The sequence below is a fragment of the Manacus vitellinus genome, unplaced genomic scaffold (assembly GCF_001715985.3).
Source record: "Manacus vitellinus isolate BGI_N305 unplaced genomic scaffold, ASM171598v3 scaffold_2_pilon, whole genome shotgun sequence".
NCBI lineage: Eukaryota > Metazoa > Chordata > Aves > Passeriformes > Pipridae > Manacus > Manacus vitellinus.
Genome location: NW_021940208.1, coordinates 36,424,790 through 36,449,003, shown reverse-complemented (window position 1 = coordinate 36,449,003; position 24,214 = coordinate 36,424,790). Strand labels below are relative to the sequence as shown.

The window sequence follows — 24,214 nt, the reverse complement described above, 5'->3', positions numbered from 1 at the left end:
AAATAACTCCCCTGGCTCGCCAGTCTGTTCAGCATGGAGAGCTAACAGCTTGCTTCTATAGCTCCTGTGCACTTATTCAATGGCACCTTTGTCCCATGAAAGCAGCAGTCTCTGACTTGTTTCATTTTTCTTGCCTCACCTTAACTTCATTCACACTTCACAAAACCACCAGATAGCTCTGTTGGACAAATCTTGCCTTTCAAGAGGAGCAGCAAGAAAACCAGTTCAGGTGTAGGGCTTGGGCTTTATTAATTAAATGTGTCTGCCTGTGTTAGGGAGGACTCGATTCAGTGACCCAGACAAGTTCCTTCTGGACCCATGGCCCTAAGTTCAAGGAAAAGCTTGGTTGTTAGGGCAAGGTACAGCACAAAGGGAGGTTAAAATGCACTGACATGTTTTGTGGGCTTTCTTCCACTTTGCTTGCCAGTTGCATTCCATCACTCACTTGTCCTGCACCTTTTTAATCTTATTTGCTAAATTATCTCTTACCTACTTCTCTTCATTCTTTCCCGTTTGATGTTCATTAGGCCAGTAATTACTTTTAATTCAGTGTTTATGAACTGAGGCTGGTATTTATAAACCTTAGTGCCAGCAGTTCAACAGTTGTTCTTAGATGTCCAAGAGAAAGTCAAAGCTGTTGACATAAGTAGGAGTCATGAACTCTTAATGTATAAAAATCCTGTGCTGCAGTTTGCACGCTGCAGTGAGTGGTGAGGAGGAGATATCTGTTGGGCTTTTGGCCAGTTGGTTATTCTCATGGCTCATTTCGGGTAGGAGAATAGCTTTAAAGGCTGTTTCCCCCTTGGCAGCTGCAGCCATGCTGATGAGAAAACAGGGCAGTTTACACCGTCTGGCTGCGGCAAAGTTCAGCTTCCCGGTTAGTCACCTCAGCTACCCAGTGCCTTGGCCACTCAAGTCTGCAAGCTGAAAAGAAGTGACAAATGGGGAGGGAGACTATAAAGGATGTATATGTGGGCCGACATAAAAAAAATAAGGGAATAATCCCTAGATCGTTATCTTACTTAATTACAAGCTTTGGTTAGGTTTATTGCAAAAATATAACAGAAAATGTCCTTGAGTTCCTTGCCTTTGAATTTGCCCACTGGTACATTTCCATTCCTTGCCTTTTGTCCTCACCGTGCTCATGTGTTGCAGCACCTCATGGTGTGTTCAAACATCGGTGTCTGATGGGGCAAACTGTGCCCATTGTGCCGTATTATCCCTAGGTGCGAAAGTACAACCCCATTGGCAACTTCATGGCTGTGTTAGGAGTATGCGGAGTAGGACTTACTTGGCAGACACAAAAAGAAGGTAATTGAGAGTTTTCATCCTAGCACATTCCTCTAGTAATCTAAAACCAATACCAAATGTCATAGGACTCTCAATAGTATTTGAAGAGCCAGTAATCTGCAATAATAATGAAGCAACATGTCTTACGAGGAACAAAAGTATGTAAGATTTTTCATATGTATTTATAACATGTGTTTTTATGTAGGTGTATTCATGCTTACATGATCAGAATTGGTGTGTAATAACTGTATTACAGACTAAATTATGTAACAACTTTTTTCATTTCAAGTTAGGCTTAGTTTCTGAGCTAGCTACTTAAAACTTCTACTGTAGTGCAAGTCAGATTAAACCACAGTTTACATAGTTTTTTGTTAAAATTTTTCATTTTGTTGACAAACAATTAGCTTTCACAAATCTGTCACCTGTAGCACATTTAAATATTGGGCAGATACAAACATAACTTTTTGTGATGAGGTTCACTTTCGAGAAAAAAAGCTTTACTCAGAGGATAGTGAGGCACTGGAACAGGTTGCCCAGAGAAGTTGTGGATGCCCCATCTCTGGAAGTGTTCATGGCCAGATTGGGTGGGGCCCTGAGCAACTTGGCCTAGTGGAATGTGTCTGCCCCACAACAGTGCAGTTGGAAATAGATGATCTTGAAGGTCCCTTCAAGCCCAAGCCTTCTTATGATTCTGTGAAAAAAATGAAGTATTAATGAAACACATAATAATAACCTCATGCTTTTAAGAAGGAACATTAGGAAACGAGGCAGAAGTAACACTTCTTTCCAGTTTTCTGGGACTAAATCAGCTGACTAGATGGTTCAGTTGCTCTTAAATCAAATGCTAGATTATCCCTAATGCTCAGGTACACATTGAATATCATCATGTGTAAGTCGTGATTTTAAAAAGCACAGTCAGAATGGTGCTCTTTCTGCCTAAAATAATTAAATGTTTTGAACAATTTCTAAGTTGCTGTGTGTTTGTCTCGTAGGTCACTATTCATTGTCAATAGTCTTTGGTTTGATAAGCAAAAGATGTTTAATTTACCATACATGAAAGAAATAATAAGCAGTCCAAACATAACCAACATTACTGAGACACATAAACTGTGCTAGGAGAAAGCTAGTAGAAATAGTACTGTGCAACTGTAAATGCACTGTGATTCCAGAAGGGGTTGTTCATCAGCTTACTGAACATATTTTCACTGTATTTTCTTTATGAAGTTCTTTAACATAAAAAAGAAAAACAGCTGAAGGGTAGTTTGTAATCACTCACTATTCTTTTACTCAGAGGTGGTTCACAGCTAAGACATGAATTAAAATTTAAGACCAACTTTCCCTCGAGTCATCATTCATTTGTGGGGCACTTTCTTTTCAAGAGCCCAGCAATCCATCAGTGCTACTCTATGGCTGCACAGCTCCTGAAGTATCTACAGCCCTCCCATTTTTCATTGTTAACTCAGTCCTTTTACTAGAGTCAAAGAACACTGTAACATAAGAAAGATGGCAAAATGGGAACTTTAACTGTGACTTTTGGGCCTTCCTCCCTAGGTGAACTGGGCCTACTGAACTGTTCGTGATCTCTAGAGGAAGCCTGTGATACCTGTTGTCCAGGTCCATGGCTAGCCAGAATTGAGTAGGAATTAATACCTTTCTCGAAAATCGTGTTACAAGACCCAGAAAGTGTCCTGTCTCTGACACTGCAGTACAGGAGAGCACAAACTAACAAACTGCAGCAGTTGGCTCTTTAAATAAATAACTGTGAATTCCCTTATTTCATCCAACCAAACAAAATAAACACATTTTACACAAATCTCCGCGTGTCTTTCCCCTTCCTACGCTTCCCTTGCGGAGTCAGGCATCTCTCCAGTTTTGCTCTGTACTCCAGCTGCCTTCAGTGTCTCTCAGCATTTACTAATCCTATGTGGTATTTCATGAGTAAGAAGGAATGTCTTTTTCTCTACATTACTTCTGAAGTTTGTCTCTGGATTTGTCCCTTGGCACAAGCAACCGCCCCAGTTCCTCTCAGCACTATCCCAAGTCACACTTGTGCCCCATATTTTCCCCCATGCCTGTCTCTTCATTTCCTCTCCCTCTCCATTTGTGGATTGTTCTTTCTTCCCTTTGAAGGGCAGCAATCAGCATAAGAGGGAAGGCAAGTCACCTGCCTTTCTGCTCTCCTCTTGTTTCCTGTCTCTTTGGCACAAAACCTAACTCTGGTGGGTTGATTTTGGCTGTCTGCCAGGCATACACCCAGCCACTCTCACACTCCCCCTCATCATAATAGTGGGAAAGATAAAGTGGAAGAACTCAAGGGTCAAGATAAAGACGGGGAGATCACTTATCAATTACCATCACAGACAAAGAATACTCAATGTGGGAAAAATAATTTATTGCTAATTAAAAGTAGATTAGGTTGGTGAAAACCACCACCCCCAACCCCCTATTCCAGGGCTCAACTTTATTCCTCTTTCTCTGGAGGAAAAGAGATTTCCAACTCCTCTCCCTCCCCCATCCCAGGAGGATAGGGAATGGGGACTGGGGACTGTGGTTAGTACATAATGGTTCCTCTCTGCTGCTCTTCCTCCTCACACTGTTCCCTTACTCCAGTGTGGGTTCCCTATAAATAGCAGTTCCCATCAGGACAGCCTGGTCCACAGTGGTCTTTTCTAGGGGCTGCAGGAGAACTTCTGCACCACTATGAAGAACCTCCTCCCCCCAATCTCTTCTCATGTTGGTGCCTGCAGAGCTGTTTCACAGAATCACAGAACTGTTAGGGTTGGATGGGACCTCTGGTGATCATCTAGTCCAACCCCCTTGCCAGGGCAGGGTCACCTAGAGCAGGTTACACAGGAACACATCCAGGTGGGTTTTGAATGTCTCTAGAGAGGGAGACTCCACAACTTCCCTGGGCAGCCTGTTCCAGTGCTCTGCCACCCTCAGAGTAAAGCGTTCCTCATACTATTTTTTCCTCCCTCCTCTCTTGGCCAGTTTTTTTGCTTTTTCTTAATCCTGTTTTCCCTGAGACACCCTCACCACAGCTGCAGGGCTCAGCCACATCCTGCATTGGGTTGTTGGAGCAGCTCGAACTGGCTGTGTCCAGCATGAGGCAGCCCCAACCACTCTGCACAGAGGTCCCTGCAGCTGCCATTGCCAGCACCTGAGCACTTACTCCATTGCCATACAGTATGGATACTGTAAACTATGAAGGTATAAAACAGTCTTGCAATTCCTGATATTCAGATATTTGTAAGACCTGAGACTACGGGACTTTTCAAAAAAATTTGACTAGGCCCCCTGCTATCAATCACTTAAAAGTTGTTTGCCTGTGTGAAGTTATGTATGTAATGTAGAATGAAGGATCCTTCAGAGGCTGACATCAGTGTTGAGCTGACATCAATGTGTGAGAAATAAGGACAGCTGCAGTTTTAGATACCTAAATTTTAGTTGGATGGAGTGACGTGGATTCCATCCTGGTACCTCATGATGAACGCTTGAAATCAGAGATTGCTCCTGGAATTTTGCTGTAAAATGTGTTGTTGAGTGTTCTGTGTTGCACAAAGCAGATGTAGCCCTTTCCCTTCACTTTCTGAAGATAGGCAGAGTAAGTAACTTGAGGGTAACCTGAGTTTTTGTTGGATGTTGCATGTACACTTGTATTTCGGTAATGCCAAGTACACTGGCATAGCCTTTGTGAATTCACACACCTGTATGCGCTGGTAGTGCTTGCACCCAGCTATGGCACTGCTGGATGACTTTGCCCACCTGTCACCTATTTGGGAAGCTCAGCACAAGCAATGCTACCTGGCCAGAGCAGGCGGATGTGTTGTGCGCCCTGATGTTGTTCTGGGACAAGATTAATTTCAGCACGCTCATATTAATCCGTTATATGTCTCTTTCCAGCACAAATGGACCCCCGAGGCCTATCTCCCAGACAAATTAAAAGTGACAGTGATGATGACGACCTGCCAAATGTGACCTTAGATAGCGTTAATGAAACTGGATCTACAGCGCTCTCCATAGCCAGAGCAGTACAAGAGTAAGTATCATATTCCCAGAGCAAGATGAGTGTTGCTGAGGTGTTCCCAGGCTGATGGAGGCACCGGTGCCGCAGGGGTGTCCTCTTGGCTGCGGGCTGCATACCTGCCAGCATCTCTTCCATGTAGCTTTGTTCCCTTCAGGAAGAGATGACTGTATCTCTCATCTCTCATTGTCTTTTCCTTTCTTTCTCTTTACCCTCATTATTAAGTTGAGTTTGAAATTGAAATAGTTTCTTCCCCTTCATTTACTTGCAAAGCTTACAGTGGTTTTATATCCTTTCCAAAGGGAGATCAGGTTAGATTTCCACTTAAAAAACATGAAATTTTTTTCTTGACTAAAAGCAGCATCAAGAAGTGGATTCTAGTTGCTATCAGACAGGAACTAGCTACATTTCTCCTGAAGGACAGTGTTTTTGGAAGAAAATTAGTGAGTGGCTTTGAACGGTTTTTCCATTGCGGTTATTTTTCTATGTACTTTACTAACTGGACGGACAAATAAGTTCTCAATTTAGTGTCTGCATTGCTTGTTTGAAAAAAAAGAAACAGTTTATCATGAACATTAGCAATTCTGTAGATATATGAGCTTGTTCAGTCACTGTAGCAGCTGGAAGGGAACCAACTGTGAGGTAAATAAGTATTAATATCCCCATTTTATAGGTGAGGAAAATGAGGTTATGCGTAAAGGTCACCCTGTACCTCTGAAACAGAGCTGGAAATAGAACTAGAGCCTCCAGGCACTGAAGCCTGTGCTAGACCCACAAAACCCATTACTTTATCTGAGAGGTTCAAAATATGGGTATTCTGGACATTATTAAAGAAAAATGCATATAATAAAGGCCATTAGACATTGTTATTTTATAAATTATCATGGACACATTTTAATTGTCTCTAACACGGTATCTAAAAACTTTTTTCTTTGTTTTCCTGGACATCAGTAAACAAAACCAGTGACATTCCTAAACCATGTTTGAGGAGGAACTGTCTTTTTTTGTGTGTGTGTTTTCACCAGACATATACTAATTAATCTTCTAGCCAGGCACAGTAACTGTGAACCTCAAATCTATATTATCCTTAAGCAAGAAGAGATGTTTTTATGGGCAAGGAAATGCAAGGTGTTGGCTCTCGTGATTAGCAGACTCCCCTTTTGACCGTTATAAAAGAAGGGAAGGTTTCTTTGCCAGTGACATTATTGCTTGAGAGACAGGTCCCTTATGTACTTTGAATTCGCTAGTTGCGACACTAGGCCCTGAAGTGCTGAGTATTTTGTTCTCAGATTACAGCACACATAATAAGCCAGAAAAATAAAACAACCCAGCATGATTTTGCACTAAGTGGTTCTTTCTAATTAATGAAAAAAGGAAGCATGGAGCACTAGCAAATAATTTTGATATATTACTGGCAGACAGATACTGTTCTCTGTGATGGATATTGCTTGAACACTTAGAGAATTGGTCAAACCATGAAAAGCTTTTTTAGCTTTTCTACAATGCATTCTACAGTTTGTGAAGGTAATGCGTTGAATATTACTTGGCTGGCTCTGGAGCTTCAGAATTGAATTAAGAAATTTAATAATATAACATCAACTCATCCTTGTTACAGGTTTTATTTAAACAGTAATCTGTTAGTTTATCTCAAAAGCCCCATTAGGAAAATCTAATTTGACTGTGATATGCAATTTGTCGTCTTTACTTCATTCTCAATCACAGACACCACACATACAGCTGCTAGCTGAAAAGGAATGTTGGTGCATTACACCAACTTCACTCAATCCATTTCTTTCTTGGTCTGCAATATTGTGCCCTACAGGCAGGCTCTATTCTGATTTTAGGCATCTAATACGTACCTTAATATTAGATGTTTAGCAAAAGAGTCCACTGAAAAAGAAGCCCACATTCTACTTACCTTTGTTTCAGAAAGGAAAGTGCCTTTGAAGCCTTCCAAAGGGAGATCCTGTGTACTCAATTTCAGTATCTAAACTTAGCAGACGGGAATTTCCTCTGAGGATGTCGAAAGGCACCTACTGTTCTGCTGAATAAGTGGGCAGCACAGGGATGTGCATAGTAAGACCACTTCAGTAGTCAGTAAAACATAGGTCCAGGCCAAGTGCCCAAGTGAGGCAGGCTGGCTTCACGTATAGACAACTGTCCCACAGAGTGTGTTCTTCTCTAAGTGAGCCTGTAAACTATTGTGAATAGTTACACAGTTAACAACAAAAAATACTTTCTTGCGTGTACTGGCTGGGAGCATGGCACTTCCAAAGGGATGGCAGCATCCTTTCCTTCAGTACCAGTTACTGTTGTGCGGGCCTGGCTTTGTTAGACACCATACCAAGCCTAGTTTGTAGATGCTAGTAGCAGGTGCAAGACAACAGTTTACCTTTCCTGGTTGGTTTTCGGACATATATTAAGTTATTCTGCATAAGGATTATAAATATATATATGTATGTATATATATTTGCCTATTGCCACCTATTCTCCAAGAGAGGTAAGGGATTTCAAACCTTGTGGGGATTTCACTTATCCTGTGGTGGGCATTTGCTTTGTGTTGATCCTGCGTAGCCCCTCATGCCGTGTGTGGGGTTGTGGGGATTGCCTTGGTACCTTGCCTTTCCTTGCCTCCTGGCTTTCCCTGTGCATCCAGGATTCATGTTGCCTACATAGGTATCTGCATCCAAGCTGGCTATCTCACCTCCCTGCATATGGGACAGAGAGCACTTGGTATGTTCAGACAGTAATTCTTTTGACCTGTTCTAGCTGTCTAATTTAGGGAGAGAGAGAAAGAGAAAGAGTCCATCCTGTGAGCGCCCATTCCTCTCCATTGACCGCAGGCAGTGCAGACAGCTGCCTGGGACACACGTCAGCACTGCAGTTCTCTAGTGTGAGGTGAGGGTACAGCAATCCACAGTGCCTGACTGAGGAGTCAGCGTGCCAGAAGCTGGTAGTGACAGCATCATACTGAATGCTGCAGCTTTTTGTCTTGAATCTAAGTCCGCTAGGTGGAGTTAGCCAAGGTTGTAACCACAAGCTGAAGGAAATCAGCTAGTCAGTTTTTGGGGAGAAACCGCTGTTTTAATACAGCCATTTTTAAGCTTTTTGTCTTGGAAATTATACTTTGTGGCTGGGTCACAGGTCAGTTTGGAATGCCTACATGAAAGCTTTGCTTTTCATGTCCTCTAAACCTGGAGGGCATCCACCTGTGTTGCTGCTTTGTTTCAGGTCCACTGTAGTCTTGCAAGAACAAAATTCTTAGCAGTAAAAATTGTGACAATGAAACACTGAGAGCCACAGGTTTGGCATTAGTTCTTATTTACACAAACGGAATGTAATTTGCTTGCATATTTGTAAAATAACCAAGTATGACTATTTTTTCTCAGGGAAATTGCATTCTTGCTGCTAGCTTTATATTGACTGAGCTTCAAGACTTGTTTCTTAGTAGTTCTTTTGGAATGACTTCATAGTCCTCCTTCAGTTCAACAAACCCAATCAATAATGTAAATTTATAGATAAACAAAGTCATTATTTCAGACAGGGTACTTTGGTGAAATTTCTTCATGTGACAGTGCTGCTTTATGGCAGTTGCTATGCCTTGAGAAATATGGACTAAGAACAATTTATTAATCTCAGATCATATGCTCTGGCTGATAATAAATATTGCAGCATTATGGAGATTTCAGTGGGCTTTGCATTGTAAGCAGCATTTCATCCTTTTTGTAGCGTGTTTTACAAACTCACTTTGACATGTAGCTCTCTAACAAAGAGCAGATTTGCCTCTATGCGCCTGACACCACTGACGCTAATTGCACAGCAAGAATAGCATCATTATATTCAGGGTCAAATCTCAGATATGCTCTAGAAATCTTTATGAAGCCAAGGGAAGAGAAGGCTTTAGTCAATCCCTAGAAGACCAGTAAAACTTTTTAAGGGTCCCCCCCAGAGGCAACAAGCTGTTTCCTTGGCCTGGCAGCCCTTCCATCCCTGGGCTGCTCTGATGCACTGGGGCTCAGGAACCATCTCCATGGTATGTAGTAATGCAAGCCCTGAACAGGGCATTAATCTCCTTATTTCCCTGCACACTTGTGTGGTAAAATACATTATTTTACAGCATGCAAATCTCTCTCTATGAATATGCACAACTTAAGGTCTCCTGTGTGCAGAGGCTGAGGGCAGAAGCAGGAGAAGCAGAAGGTGATTTTTAGCATGAACTTTTGATCAATATATCGGTAAAAATTCAGAGATCCAGAAATTCCTCTTTCTCTCTAGACTTTTTTCTCCTTAGGCGTTGTAGGTGGAGAGAACTTTTTTAATGATACCATTTTTTCTTTCAAATGTCAAGGAAAAGAGGAACTGTGCATATAAACTGATGATACTTCAGGTAGCATATTGCTTTTCTGGGGTAAGGGAGAGACAGAAAATTCTGAGAGGAAATCCCGACGACTTGTAGTTATAGCTGCAGTTAATTCAGAGAAATGGAATTTGTCATTTGTATGTGACTGCTGTGACCTTTAACAGGAACTCTTCTTTGCACTGAGCTGGGTGCCTCTGAGTGCTTGTATGAAAATGAGATTAGGGACTTTGACCCCACCCTTGTTCTCTTTGGCTACTTTATGTGATTGATACATGAAAGCTAACGTGATCATCTTACTTTATTTTTAAATTCACTGGCTTCTATTACTGCAATACAGTAGGAGTTGGTTTTTGATACTACACTAGTGAAAAAGAAATTCCACAGCAGACAGACAGCATACACACCATACCAATGTACTCTCTTAAATTAGTATATGTTTTTTCAAGTCTTAATTTTTTTGCCCTAGATCTCTTTTTGTCTCCCTCCTCTTCTTAAATGTAAATCAACTTTTGTGGCTTATTTTTATCTCTTTTGAAGTTTGTATCTGTGTTTCCATCAGCTGTTCATTTTCTGCACTGATATAGCCTGCTTTCCTGCTTCAGCTGCAAGCATTGCTGCTATTGTGCTATTCATTATAAGGAACTTTCACCTCAGTTTTTCTTCCACTTACCGACAAAAGACTTTGTCCTGAGTCTCCAAGAAACTTTAACAAGGTTGTTTTGGCAGTACTTATGTGTACTTCACCTCTCTCTCCTCTGGTACATCCACCCTCCGTGAAAAAATGCTCATTTTAAAACTGGCACACAATTGGATACTGGTTTTACAGATGGACAATTGACTAGTAGTGGTCCAGAATTGCCTCAATAAAGGATTTTTTCACTGGAGAATGCTAAGTGGTCTAAAGTGAAATTGTGGGAATACGTCAATTTCAATTTTACTTTTCTCATAAAGCGTTCCCAAGTCTGGGATGCATTTTTCCATTGCAGTAAGACTTTAGAGCAGAAGATTGCATAGTTGCTGCAATCCTCTTGGAAGAAAATTGGACCACATACTCAGAAAGAACTGTCTGTGGGCCTCCCACCTCCCCATAGGCTGTTACGTGTTATAGGGCTTCTCCTTGGCCTCCTTTGGAGTCACTTTACAAATTGAACTGACTTAATAAACACTGAGAGAGAGGTATGTATGTAGATCTGTAAATGAAAGACACTGGTGGTGTAGAGCCCTACGAGGCAGGCAGTCATCTGTGTTATGGTTGATGCTCCCACTGTGTCATTATTTCAGGGATTTTATCTTCTAGTTCTGTTTTATTTTTTGGCAGAAGTCTCAAGTAGGTATCCTGTGGCAGAAAAGAAGAGATTTCTGCGGTGAAAAGTGTTGCTGGGTTGGAAGCTGGCTAATAACCCAAGGGCACCATTGAGCTGGCAGACATGTGCTGTGTCTCAGCTAGCTTAGGCAACTTGTGGGCAATGCTGACTGTCCAATTTGGACATAACTTTGCAGCAAAGTTCATCTCTTCCAATGCAATCTACCTAAAAGTTAGGCTCAAGTATTTTGGATTTCCTCAGTTTAGAGAGATGCATACTCCAGTCATCTCATCAGTTGTGATCACCTTTTGGAGGAGTCTGTCATCCCCAGCAGCTGTAAAGAAACCTGGACAAGTGGTTTTGGGAGAGTGATAAAATCTCAAATGGCTGAAGATACATATGAGGAAACCCCCTCTCTGTTATTTTCTAAGGCCATTCTGGAAGTCTGTGACTTAAGAAGAAATTGAGCTAGTACATGTAAGCTTTGGCTTGGTGCAACTACTATAGGGGAACTTTCTGCTACCTACATGCAATTCATATAACTCACTGAAGAAGTACTGACTTTTTCTACAGTGTGTTTATATGGCATTTTACAAACTGCTTCCTAGCAGAATCTGAATTCTCAGAAACGTCTGCTTGTATATAAAAAATTAATGTGCCTAAAGCTATATTGAAGACTTCTATCCAAGACCTTGAAAAACCTATATACCTCTGGGAAATGCTCTTTTGGGCACTAAGTATGAATCTTGGGTTTCAGTAATCCAATGAACTTATTCTAAAAAGGTTCTTTTTCTTTTTTTTTTTTTTGAATATGTGATATTTGACAAAAGAAAAGTTTAATAATTTGACAGTTGTTAGTAAAATCAAAGGATGCCATTCTGTGCATGCACTAGTATTTTTGGTGTGAACATTTTTTGATATATGTTCCAGAGCCTTTTGCCAGGATAACAGATTTCCCATCAGCCAGCAACCACAAGGAACAAGGGCTAGGTGAATGACAATTGTAAATCAAAAGCATCTTCTTCAAAGAAGTTGACATCACTGCCTACTTTAAAAGGACTATATTGCTTAAGTGACAGTGTATCAGGGGATAGGGGTATTGTCAAATTGTTTGCTGAAGAAAGCTAATTTGAAAATAAAAGTGCTTTTATCTTGGTCTACACAAAATCATGTTTTCCCATTTCCCTTGTAAGAGTAAGTTTCCATGACTGTTGAGTAGATGATTGTAGAACAAGGCCATATTGCCATTAGGATGTCTCTTCTCTTGAATCACTTAGAAGGGGTGGCCATTGCTCTTAAATACATATTTTACCCCACCATTGCTAGAAGTAATATTCTCCTTTTGAGAAAAATATTTAAGTGCATAAGCTGGAAGAACTAAGGAATCCTGCTTCTGTTAAAGTCCAGAGGAGTTTTACCATCAACTTTGTTTGGTCTAATGATTACTCCTGAAACTTTAACAGAAGTCTGGATGCTAAAAAGAAAACCAGTAACTCAACACTTGGGCTATTTTTGGAACCAGTATGATGCAAAGAGAGAGTTATTTGCAATATGTATTCATTGATACCTTCTGTATGTCTCTTTCATTTCCTTTATACATCACAAGCAAATTTGCTAAAATCTTGTTTCCCAGCTTCAGTTTAGTGTCTGTATTAAACTCACATATAAATATCTTCTCAGAAATAAATTAGATTTTTTAATTAATTTAAATTTTACTCTGTGAAATGCCGATCATTTCAAGGTAGTTACCAAACTTTGTCATTATTGGAATTAACATTTCTAAACATGTTTACACAAATTTGCTTTGGAATAAATTGCCACAAAACAATACCTTAGGATTATCATTCACATAGCACTTTTTATCTTTGGAGTGCTTTGCAAACATTAACTAATTAAATTGTACAGGTCCCCTGTGTGTTCAGATATTATAATTATCCACAGGTTAGCGACTAGCTCAAGGCCATGCAGCAGAGCAGAGAACGAGCTGATATCAGGAATGTCTGCCTCTTACTTCCCTGCTTAATCCACTACAATGTGTTGCTCCAGAGTCATTAGTTGGTAGATATGTGAAATGCATTTTATGGATAGGAAGGTAGACATTCTATAGTTGCTTGAAGAGCATGACACTGAAAAAGGAATTATAAATAACATTATGAATTACTGCTACCCAGTTAGCAGTTTGTACACCTATTTGGTATCTGTTCCCCCAGTGATTCGTTATTCAACTTTTTATGTTTTTTCTTTCTAAATGAGAGCAAAAAGCAGGGACAGAGCTGTGTGTCTTTAGAAATTCAGGGCTGTAGCAAATACTTAGAGGTGTGGATTAGATAGCAGAACACTGCCAGAAAAAAACACAATGAAACTACCTCATTGAACTACTACCTTGGCTTACTGATAAGAAAAAGAAAGAGCATTGTCCTCTGCTGTCACTTGAGCCAAAATTACTTCTTTTTTCATTATCTAGATCAGATAAGTTTTATCTTTCCTTTTGCATAAGGCAGTTCCTGTGATTTTGTGACAGACAAATATGCAGCACAATTAAATCTTAATAGCAGTGCTTATACTGATTTATGGAAAAATTGTCCTATTTAGATCAATGCATGCAAACTACAAAAGTTGTGTAGGTCATGGATATGTAAAATGCATGCAAAGGAGGGGAAGTATTAAGAGACAAACACTGTTCAGCAAGACAAAATTGAATGAGCATGTAAATACAGGGATTAAAAAAAAAAGCCACCACCCTACATTTTTTCCTGCCATTTTCCTGCATAATGGGAAAAGATTGTGCTAGATTTTCCTGTCTATTAGTTCAATTCTCTGTGACTAGAAGTGACTCCACCTCAACCTCATTTCTCACAGCAAGTTCTTTTTGGGCTGGAAATAAAAGAGAAATGAAAGGAAGTTCCTGGGTGATGGGTACAGAAGAGTTTTTTGTGTTGAGCCTGCGTGCCAAGGAGTTGTCATTGTCCATGTGTTTGTGACTTAGGACATGAGTGTTACTATTCTGAATACATCACAGAAAGGATACTTGGAGCATAAAGTCACCATACACATGAAATTACTCTAGCCAAAATGAAAGGAAGTGAAGGCTGAAACAAAGACTAAAGCAGCACAGTGACTGATATTTTAGCATCTAATCCTGAGTAATGATGGTCACAGATTTCAGAGTCAAACTGAACACCTCCATCATTAGAGCTGTGACAAAAGATGCATCAAGGAGGAAGTTTTGGGTCATGTTTTTCTTTATTTGTCCTTCTGAGATGTACTGACTTGCCACAGGATACAGTGGTGCAAGAAAATATGAAAGCTGAGGCAGGAAGAAAATAAGGAAGAGACCAGGGTGGATCAGAGGAGGCAGCAAAGGCCAAACCTCTCTTGCCTGTCGCTCGCTCAGGTGTCATGGGGCAGGCTTGCAGGTACTGAGGTCAGACACTGCCCTAGAAAGTGCTCATCCTAAGGCCTGTATAGAGTATCTGCTGCTGGCAGAAAAGCCCAGCATTGCAAACAGAGCCTGAAAAATAAATTAAGCTGGGAATGACCAGAAGCTGACATCAGGCACTAAAATACTTGATTTATTTACATGTTAAAAGTCAGCAGTCTCAGTCTTGTCAAAATACCTCTCTCAATTATTTGCATGAAAAATATTTAGCACAGGACTGGGATAATGCATGATAAATCAGGGACACACAATGCTGTTAGATAGACATAGAAGGCACCGTGGTGTTTATCTTAAGAACTGATGACCACTGCTGTTTCTGTAATCTGTTGCTTGTCAGGGCCAAAGAGTCAAACAGTTCACAGGAGGAACTGGAATAATGACTGAAATCTCAATCATAAAAGTTTCAAAAGCACAGTAGCAGGGTAATGTTGTATAATAAATTATTTGCTGAAAATTATTTATCCCACTGAACAGGTTGATTCCCTTTTCACTCAGTATTTCCACTTCGGGACTGCTTGCTGTCTGTATCACCACATCATTTCTGAGATTCTTAGCCACAACTAAAGCATAGTCAGAATAATGAAATGTGGGTTTCCTCTCGCTTGAAAGAAACTACCAAGTACACGCAGTTCTGTAACTGGTACATCCTTGTCAATGTACTGCATGGCATAGAGGTACCACTGTCCCCAAATGTTTGCAACATGTGTGAAGTACTGCAGGTACCCAGGACCAAGGTGGGCCATAATAGCACGGGCACTTGAGACAAGATGCAGATTGCCTGCTTTGGGGGAGGTCTGGTGGAGATGTTGTGAGGTTATGAAATACGTGATCAGCTGCAGCAGTGTTTCAGAGCACCTGCACAAGGCATTCAACACTCCCACAACATAGTCAGCAGAGTTAAAGGCTTTGAATTTCAGCTGCAGAGCAGCCAGCTTCCTAGAACTGTCTCCACTGACCTCCTAGGTAGGTATTTGGCTTTGAGTCATCTCTGCTCTCTTTGGGGCTTGGGCTTCTAACCTGTAATTGTTCGTTAAAATACAGTTCAGGAAAAAAAAGAATGGCTCACGTTCCCAATTTTCCCACTGTGAAAATTAAGAGATCAAGTACTTTGTTCTGAGCTTACCTATTTCTACCTATTGTAAAACCCAGATCGTACTCTTCCTCTTCCTGATAGCCATCACTGTTTAAAAATGTGACAGCCAGCAGCAGCAGTGGTGCAGCCACCCACCTATGGCATAAAAAACTAGTGGTTGCAGCAGTAACTCAGGAAGCTATATACCTACATTTCTATGCAAGGAGAGATCCAGGAGTGGTCCTTTATCTCTTGTTTTCCCTCTTACACTTATTTTGGATTGGGAAGATCTCTTTTGTGCTGATTACCTGTTGTTAGATGTGTTTTAGCCATTTTCTTATCACAGATAAGCTTCAAGCCCCAAAGACAAGGGTTGGCTATTTCTCCCCATGATTTCTCAATCGGAGCAGAAACTGGGTGGGAGGCCACAGCCCTTTGGCTTTCATGCCAAAGAGAGAGGAACATAATAAGTTTTCGGTGTCTGTGAGGTTGATTGGATAATGTCTGGGTGTCTTTTCCTTCAGTGTGTGGATACCGTAAGTTCTAATCAGAGTTTTAGTTGTCTGCGAAATTTCCCACTGACAAAAATTCAGCATGAAAATACCTCAACAAGTGTATTTTTGTCTGCTCTATTGCTTAGTTGTTAAAAAGGGTCCTATATGAAAAGAAGTGTACTAAATTTATAGAGTTATGACTTCTGAATAATCTATTGTTTATATCAGCTGTAGGAATAAATAATTTTCCAGTAAGACACAGAGGTGATTATAAATTAATTGACATGAAAGAGAACAATCATTGTTTTGGTTTTCAGTTACCACTTTTCCAGTGCATATTGCTTTCAGTTGAGGGCTGATGGGGCAGGGGAGATTTTTGTCCCAGTGCCCTTTGATTAGGTACTGACACAACTGTGAAATAAAATCTGTACCTGAGGTGACTTGGTCTGTTCAGCCTGGAGAAGAGGAGACTGAGGGGAGACCTCATTGCAGTTACAACTTCCTCTTGAGGGGAAGAGGAGGGGCAGACAATGATCTCTTCTCTCTGGTGACCAGTGACAGGACCTGAGGGAATGGCCTGAAGTTGTGTCAGGGAAGGTTTAGGTTGGATATTAGAAAAAGGTTCTTCACCCAGAGGGTGGTTGGGCACTGGAACAAGCTCCCCAGGGGAGTGGTCACAGCACCAAGGCTGACAGAGTTCAAGAAGCATTTGGACAATGCTCTCAGGCACATGGTGTGACTCTTGGGCAGAGTTTAACCCTTCTGTGTAGGGTTTAAGAGTTGGACTCGATGATCCGCGTGGGTCCCTTCCAACTCAGCATATTCTGTGATTCTATAATACTGTGGGACAAGTACCTGAGATATGTTTCTGAGAAGAAAGAGACTCTACATGAAGAGTGGAAAAACAATTTGGGAAAAAAAACTGTATCGGGCAATGGTAGAGCTAATAACTTAAGGCTTCAAAAATTCTTTACATCATTTTGTCATCTACATAGCATATTTCTGTCATTATCAGAAATCTAGCATCTAACAACTGGCAAAAACAGTAAAGAAAACAAATATTTACACTTGAAGCAAGGCAATCTGAGCAGTTCAAAATATGCAGTGCAGAATCTAGAGAGAAAATAGATTATTTGTAGATTTCCAACATCCAGTAGAAAGTACAATTATATAAATCAAGAGAAGTTGATCTGAAAATTTCCTTTTCACTTTCAACAATTACTGTGCCAACCTGGCCATTTTACCTTTATCTTTATGAAAGATCCAAAACATTTTCAGTGCAAATGCATTCAACTGCTACTGTACTAGATCTTTTTTTATGATTCATATTGTTACTCTTAATATTTTTGCTAGTTTCTTGGGCGTTGGCCTCAGACTAATTTCATAGTACATTTGAGGTCTCAACCACAGAAAGGACTAAAGGGATTATTCCTGTTCTTGGCTTTCTACAGGTTTTTCTTTTTTTTCCCCCTAACCTGGTGGAACCAGTTTCAAGTAAAAAGCATTAAAGCCTATGTTTTTTCAGTGATGTGTTGGGAATAATATTACTTATGCAGCAGAATTCTGGGAGCTGACATTCACTCCAGCCTCTATTTACTCTTTGTGCAGTGTCTGTCTGCTGTAGATTCTTGTTAATGTTTACCTCTTGATCACTGATTATTTTTTAATAAGAAAATATGATCCGTCATGATCCAGAATTACGACTGAGTGACATGTGGCCCCTTAAGCTTTGACTCTGCTCCCATGCAAATTAATCACAGAGCTCCTAATGACTTCCTTATCATTAGCTGGGACCTCTACAGAGCAGTTTCAGTTTAAGAAGAGTTTTAAGTGAATGGGAAAATCCTAAAATGCCTTCCACACTGAGGCTATGTGCCTTACTTACTTTGCAGTAAGTGTTGCTCGAGCTTGTCTAAGTCCCCTTCGATTGTTTAGGGTAACTTAAAATTCCTTATTGTCTGTGTTCAATTTCCAGAGAGAGCATGTGGGGCTGTGCCAGGTCAGCTGTTAACCCTTTTCGTTTTTTCAACTCCAGGTATGAAGCATTTTATTGTGTATTATATAATATTCTGTTTTATTGACAAAGTCTAGTAGCAGTGCTTTTCAGGTTTCTTTCCCTCTTTGTGTCATGACTGGGGGAATATGTGTGGCTAGAAAAGGTCCAAAGTTGAGTTTTCCAATTGAGTTTTATATTTTGGGGCTGAGAGGGTGGTGGGAAAGCTGCATTTTTGTTTTTTCTTCCAAATCCAAATGTCTGAAATACAAGAACAGAAAAAAAAAAAACCCTCTCTTATCTGATGTTTAATAATGTCTGTAGTTTAAAAATGTTCATAATAGTCTACTGGAATTGAGTACCAAAGTTAATGTGAATCATTGTAGCTCGTGTTATAATGGGCCATTGCCAGTTACCGTGAAACAGCTGGCAAGCAAAGCTGTAAAGTGAAGAAAGTGCTCTCATCTCCTTGCTTTTTTTTCAAGGAGGGCATAATTTTAGAACCTTACTGTGTAATGTGCCTAGTAGATGCCCTGCTTTAGGGTGCAGAGTTCATATGCCAGTCCAGTGTGGGGGTGACTGGGAGGTTTCAGCAAGTGTTGTGATGCCATAAGGGCCTTCAGGTTCACCCCACTTGCCTAAATAGAAATGATGTCATGTGACAGCAGGGACATACCAAAGCTGATAGGTTTCTGGTTTTGTTGGATTCATTGCTGTTGTTTTACTGGGTTTTAAAATAGTGTGCAATGAAATGTCCACTCTCAGTCTTCTTGCTGCCTGTTTGTCCTCCTTCCTTTCGTTTGTTTTGTGGGCCCCTCAGAAGATTCCTTTTGAGTCACGGTCATTGTGTGACAGATGGAAACCCATCAACTCACTGCTTTATTTATCCTTAGTAATCCATGTGCCTGTGGAGTAGAGAAGGAAAAACAACTTTACACATTCAATACAAGCAAATAAGTTGCAGAATAAATCAAATTCTTCATATTTATAAGTACAGCTAAGCTTCATAATAAAATTAGGAAGAAGTCATGTTTAAGAGCAGTTACACTTTCAAATTGGTAATGAGTAGTCAAATACAGAAATCATTCCCTAAATCTACTCCTATCTCCAGTTTGCAGTTAATTACGTTACAACTGGTATATTTATATTAAATTTTGCAGGATCTTATTACTCAAACATTTTCAAAGAAGCAGCAGGAACAATTTCTCTGTTAAAGCCAGTACAAAGCTTTTAAGGTTTCCTTGGCTATGAAATTGAAACCATACATTTATTTTTTAAAAATTCCTAGAATTTTCTTTGATCTGATTGAAATTATCAGTGCAACTTCAGAAATTATTCTGAAGAGCTAAGTAGTCTCCCAAAATGTTGTGTTTCTAAAATATATGTATATTTTTAATGCAGGCTTATTTAGCTGAAATGAACTATAGTATTCTGTGTAATCACCAATTATATTAGCTTCCATTCTACAGAAAGCATTTTCAAGAAGGAAGTTTATGTTGTTAATTTTTTACTCCTTTTAAATGTTGTCAATATTTTGCTTAAAAAATTGCTCATGGATTTACATATAGAGTGCACACAAATCATAGTAATGAATATGAGATCCTACTAATGAGGCCCCCTGAAAAACATGCATGGTGAGATGTATATGAAGATGACATTAATCACCTGGAGAAGAGGAAACTCAGGGGAGACCTTATTGCTCTCTACAACTATCTGAAAGGAGTTGTAGCCAGGTAAGGGTCGGTCTCTTCTCCCAGGCAGCCAGCAGTAGGACAAGAGGGCACGATCTTAAGTTGAGCCGGGGGAAGTTTAGGTTAGACATTAGGAAGAAATTCTACACAGAAGGGGAGTGATTGGGCATTGAAATGGCTGCCCAGGGAAGTTGTGGAGTCACTGTCTCTGGAGGTGTTTAGGAAGAGACTGGATGTGGCACTGAGTGTCATGATCTAGTTGACAAGGTGGTGTTTGGTGATCTCAGAGGTCTTTTCCAACCTAGTTGATTCTGTAATTCTGTAATCTCATGTAGCAATTTTAAACTGCTGAAGGTTAGTGCACTGTGACTGGAGCGAGATGAGACTGAAGTGTAATATTTGGCAAGGGAAATAGATTCAAATAAAAACAGAAATTTGGAAGAGAACTTTAGGGGGTTTATGTATTTTTAAAATAAAGGACCAAATCGATCAAGAAAGTTGCATCTACCAAACCTTATCTAGGCCATAAGAATCTGTCCGTAGAGTGAAAGGTGGAAATTAGATCAATGAGATTAATATTTAAGTCAGTGTATTATTTGAAAGTGTGAATTCTTACCCTGCACTTAATACTGCTGACACTGGCATTATTCCTCACAGCTGGTCCTGTTTCTTGGGATACGGCGCTGTTGCAGTTTAGGAACAATAACTGCTTGTCGGAAGTGAATTTGGCTACAAGTAAATGCAGCTATATGAGTGGATATATTTCATTTGAATTAAATTTTATGCCTACCTGGATTTGGTTTTTTTTCAATTTTGTATTACTAAAGTTGTCTTTTTCCACTGAATTGGAAGAGAGTTATCCTTCCATAAAATTAAACTCAAAATTATGGTATTCTAGTTATGAAGGTGCAGAAATATTCTTAGATTTTTGATATCTTTTGGGATGACGGAGGAACAATGGATCACAAAGTCTTGAAGAAACATTTTTTGTAGGCTTTTTCCTTTGTTTTTTTTTTTTTTTAGTTGGGTTCTACTCAAAGCTGCTAAGTTTTACTCAGAAGCAATTCCACACGAATCTTCTACATCTGCTGACTCTCTGGATGGCCACAGGCTGGGGATGTTGCTTCTGTTCATGCACATCTAACTCTTCATCTCCTATAAAATGTTGAACATTTTGTCCATATTGCCTCCCTTGATCCACCAGGACAAAGTGATAATATGTGTGAGTTTCATGTGTTGGCAGGCACAACGTGCCTCTTCATCCTTGGTGTCTTGCAGATGGTACTTCTTTTGCTCTTGTATAATTTACCCCTGTTCTTTTTTAACACCTTGTCCGCAGGCCCGGCCAGATGGGGATGTTTGGCAGCTGGAGGACCCAGATGCCAAATTCTGGAATATAGCTTTCCTGCATTGGCCTGTGGGTTCATGGCTGGCTTCTTGGCTTGCACCTCCGCTAGCTGCTTGGCTAGCTGTCTCTCTGGCAGCTGTAGTACTGCCTCTGGGGCTATGTTCAGGTCAAGCTGCTATGGAGTTGGATGACTTTCCTGATCTGAATTACCCTGCCGGACACCATTTTCACCTTAGATTGCTTTGACTCTCCACTATTCAAAGACAAACATTTGTAGTGTTCTGTTTTATTTCTGTCATTTGTAAGACTAGTTTGAAGCAGTTTTTCTCATTTGTCACCAGTTCAAAAAGAAAATAAGCATTGCAGTGCAGAGTACACTGTTTGACTTGTACTGTTTGACTTAATTCCCATTAAGTTAGTAAGAATGTTGAGGCCCAAGTCTGTGCTTGCAATTCATCTCCAGGACAAAATTGTTAACTACAGAGCACAGGCTTTAAAAAATGTATTCCTTATGCCTAAAATTTGATTGCTTTCAGCTGAAAGTGAATCTAACATCTGTCAAACAGGAAAAAAACCGCACATTTGCAGAGATAATCTGGATAATTTTTAAGAAAAGGATAAAGAGTCATGATGATGATAATGAATAGGAAGTTACTGGTAACAAGAGCACTGCCAGAAGGATATGCTTGATCTGCTACTTGCCTGGTTTGGAATGTCCTCATTTCATATTTTAGTTTTACCTCAGGGTTTTTACTGTTTTGGGGTTTTTTTTTTGTTGGTTTGTTGTGGGGTTTTTTTCATGAAGGAGGTAATGAAAAATTAATGCATCTAGGATAGCCAAAGCATTTGAAGTAATTCCCTAATCTACATCTTTTCCTTCATGCAGCTCAGTGCATAAACATTACTTTCAGTGGGAAAAAACTGCAAAATCAGGAGGTCACTAAGACTCTGGATACTTACAGTAAAGTGCAGATTAGTCATACCTGCTATGAAATTTTCATTCCCTCTCTCAGCTGTAGTGAGACTATGTTGTGCTACACTGGAGGTGCTGATGTCTCTGTTACACGCTCACAAAACTTTTTTAATGCTTGAGCAAGTAGCACTGGTGCCTCACTGTGAACACAAACTTCTACCTGTATGTTAAAGTTAAGCTTTGCAGGTTGATCTACCTCTGAGGAAAAGCACTTGAATTCCTTATTATAGTCACTGGAAAGAATTGCATGTCTCCAGAGCAACCAAAAAGGAGCCCCTACCCATCTAGTTTAGGTGTATACTTCGCTGATGGCCTAGGGATCATAAGTGCTTTTGTGGGAATACAGCCCATTTGGGTTAGGTAAGTTGTTATGGACTACAGAAGGAACGAGTAGGAAATAAAAGTGTCAGTTTCCCTCAGATAATCTGCATAGCCCTTTTTATATAACCGTGGAGCAGAGATGATTCTTTTGACAAACAAGCTGGCAGCGGCAACAGCAATATTGCCACCTCTGCAGATGGGCTTCGTTAACCAGCTTGTCAACAAAGTGGGAGACCTGAGATGTAGGTTCTCAGCACAAGCATCACAGGGTTGTTTTAATCATTGGAATCCTTGGTGCAGGCCTAATCAGATGAGATGCTTGGGGAGCAGTGGGGTGTCTCATCTCCATTCTTGCTGAATATGGGCTGTTGTATAGACAGAAGCACAGAAGTCATGGGGTGAGAAGGAGAGCGGATAAGAAGAACCTGTGTCCTGCCTGGATGTGGACAGGACTGGGACTGTAGGCTCCATTCACTGGAGCAACATCAGACCAGAAACAGTTGCGGATACTGATATAGAGCTTTCACTATTCCCCTCAGAGAGCTGTGTCCAGATTTCTAGTATGGAGCCAGGATCCCCCTTTTCTGCCCAAACTTTTAGCCTCATGGTTCTTGCATTCCTGGTTGCAGAGTAGCCTCACTTTCACGGACACTTATGCAGAAGACCCTGTGTCCTTATGGCTAGGTTATTCCTGGGGTGATGCCCCTTCTCTGGGCTACAACACAACACCTTGCCGGTGTTGTGGTGCTACCACCATCAGAACTCTGCTTGCCTTTTGGGACTTCTTTGCAAGATGTAGACAATGTTCAGGACGTGGCCCTGCCTGTGGGTGGAAAACAGGCAGTTGCCAGAATGAGTATGTGTGAGCACGTGCCTTGTGGTTGGTACCCAGAGAAGCTCCAGCTTACCAGTGAAGGACTTCATGGGTTTAGGGACATGCTGTTTAGGACTGTTCATGGGACAGTGGGTGGGAATGTGGTCATGGACCTAGGAATAGTCTCCCAAATCAGGGTTTCAGCGTGCCGGTTTCCACACTTCTCCATGTATTTCACTTTCCAAACTGTATTTTCTTCTTTAAAATTAGCAAGCTTTCAGTGCTTTTTAATGTAGTAGAATTAAAGATGGTATTCCAATTGTCTAGATTGGTCCTGTGCTGCTCTTTTTCCCTTTTCCCATTTTACCTGTTTCTGCCCTTTTGTCAATCAAAGGATGGATCTGGTTGTCCTTAATTTTTGCATCTCAGCCACAATTTCTGCCCCATCAAAGAGATTCTTGTCAATTCCTATGCCCCAGGGGCTTTGGAAATCATATATAAGATTGAGCTAATTATCTTTCTTCTTTTTTTTATTTTTAAAGGGCCTATGATTGTTGTCCCTTATGTATTCTTTTTAAGCAAAGAAACAATGTGTGCTGTTAAAAAGGGAAAAATAAACAACTAGAAAGCTGTTTTTCCCATCTTTTGCACCTCTAGTACATTCTGTAACCCAGTTACTGTAATTGTTTTTAAACTTTTTTTGAACATGCATACTGTCAAGAGGTTGCAGTAAAAAAAGTGTTTCTCATAAGGCCAATGAGACCACAAGGGACGAAAAAAGATGACTGAGCAAACAGAAAATCCCATGTTTTGTTTATCAACTTTTTTTTTTTTTTTTTACCTAATGGCATATTCTTGGAAAAAGAATCATGTTACTTCAGTGAAAGACTAGCTTAGGGTTTGCTGATTCCCAAGGCAAAAAGAAGGCACAGTTTCCAATTTGCAGGCTATTCAGTGTGTGTGATGAACTGAAGTCATTTGTGGATTTCTGTGTTGCATTTTGACGTGATTAAAAGTTTTAAGTCTATTGATTTCATGCTGGGGATTAATGATGCTGAATGAAGGAGCATCAAAGAATAACACATGTTTAC

General features: G+C 40.3%; 1 protein-coding gene across 3 annotated transcripts in view; it reads left to right on the top strand.

Annotated features, from left to right (window-relative positions):
* Positions 1-24,214, top strand: part of KLF12 (Kruppel like factor 12) — a 238,114-nt gene that overhangs the window by 155,900 nt on the left and 58,000 nt on the right. For 2 of the 3 annotated variants that reach the window (XM_029960878.1, XM_029960880.1), the window contains exons 5-6: positions 5,194-5,329; positions 17,959-18,018. In XM_029960878.1, the coding sequence (XP_029816738.1) occupies positions 5,194-5,329; positions 17,959-18,018 (196 nt within the window). The remainder of the gene's footprint in view (positions 1-5,193; positions 5,330-17,958; positions 18,019-24,214) is intronic. The other variant, XM_029960879.1, reaches the window with a different exon arrangement.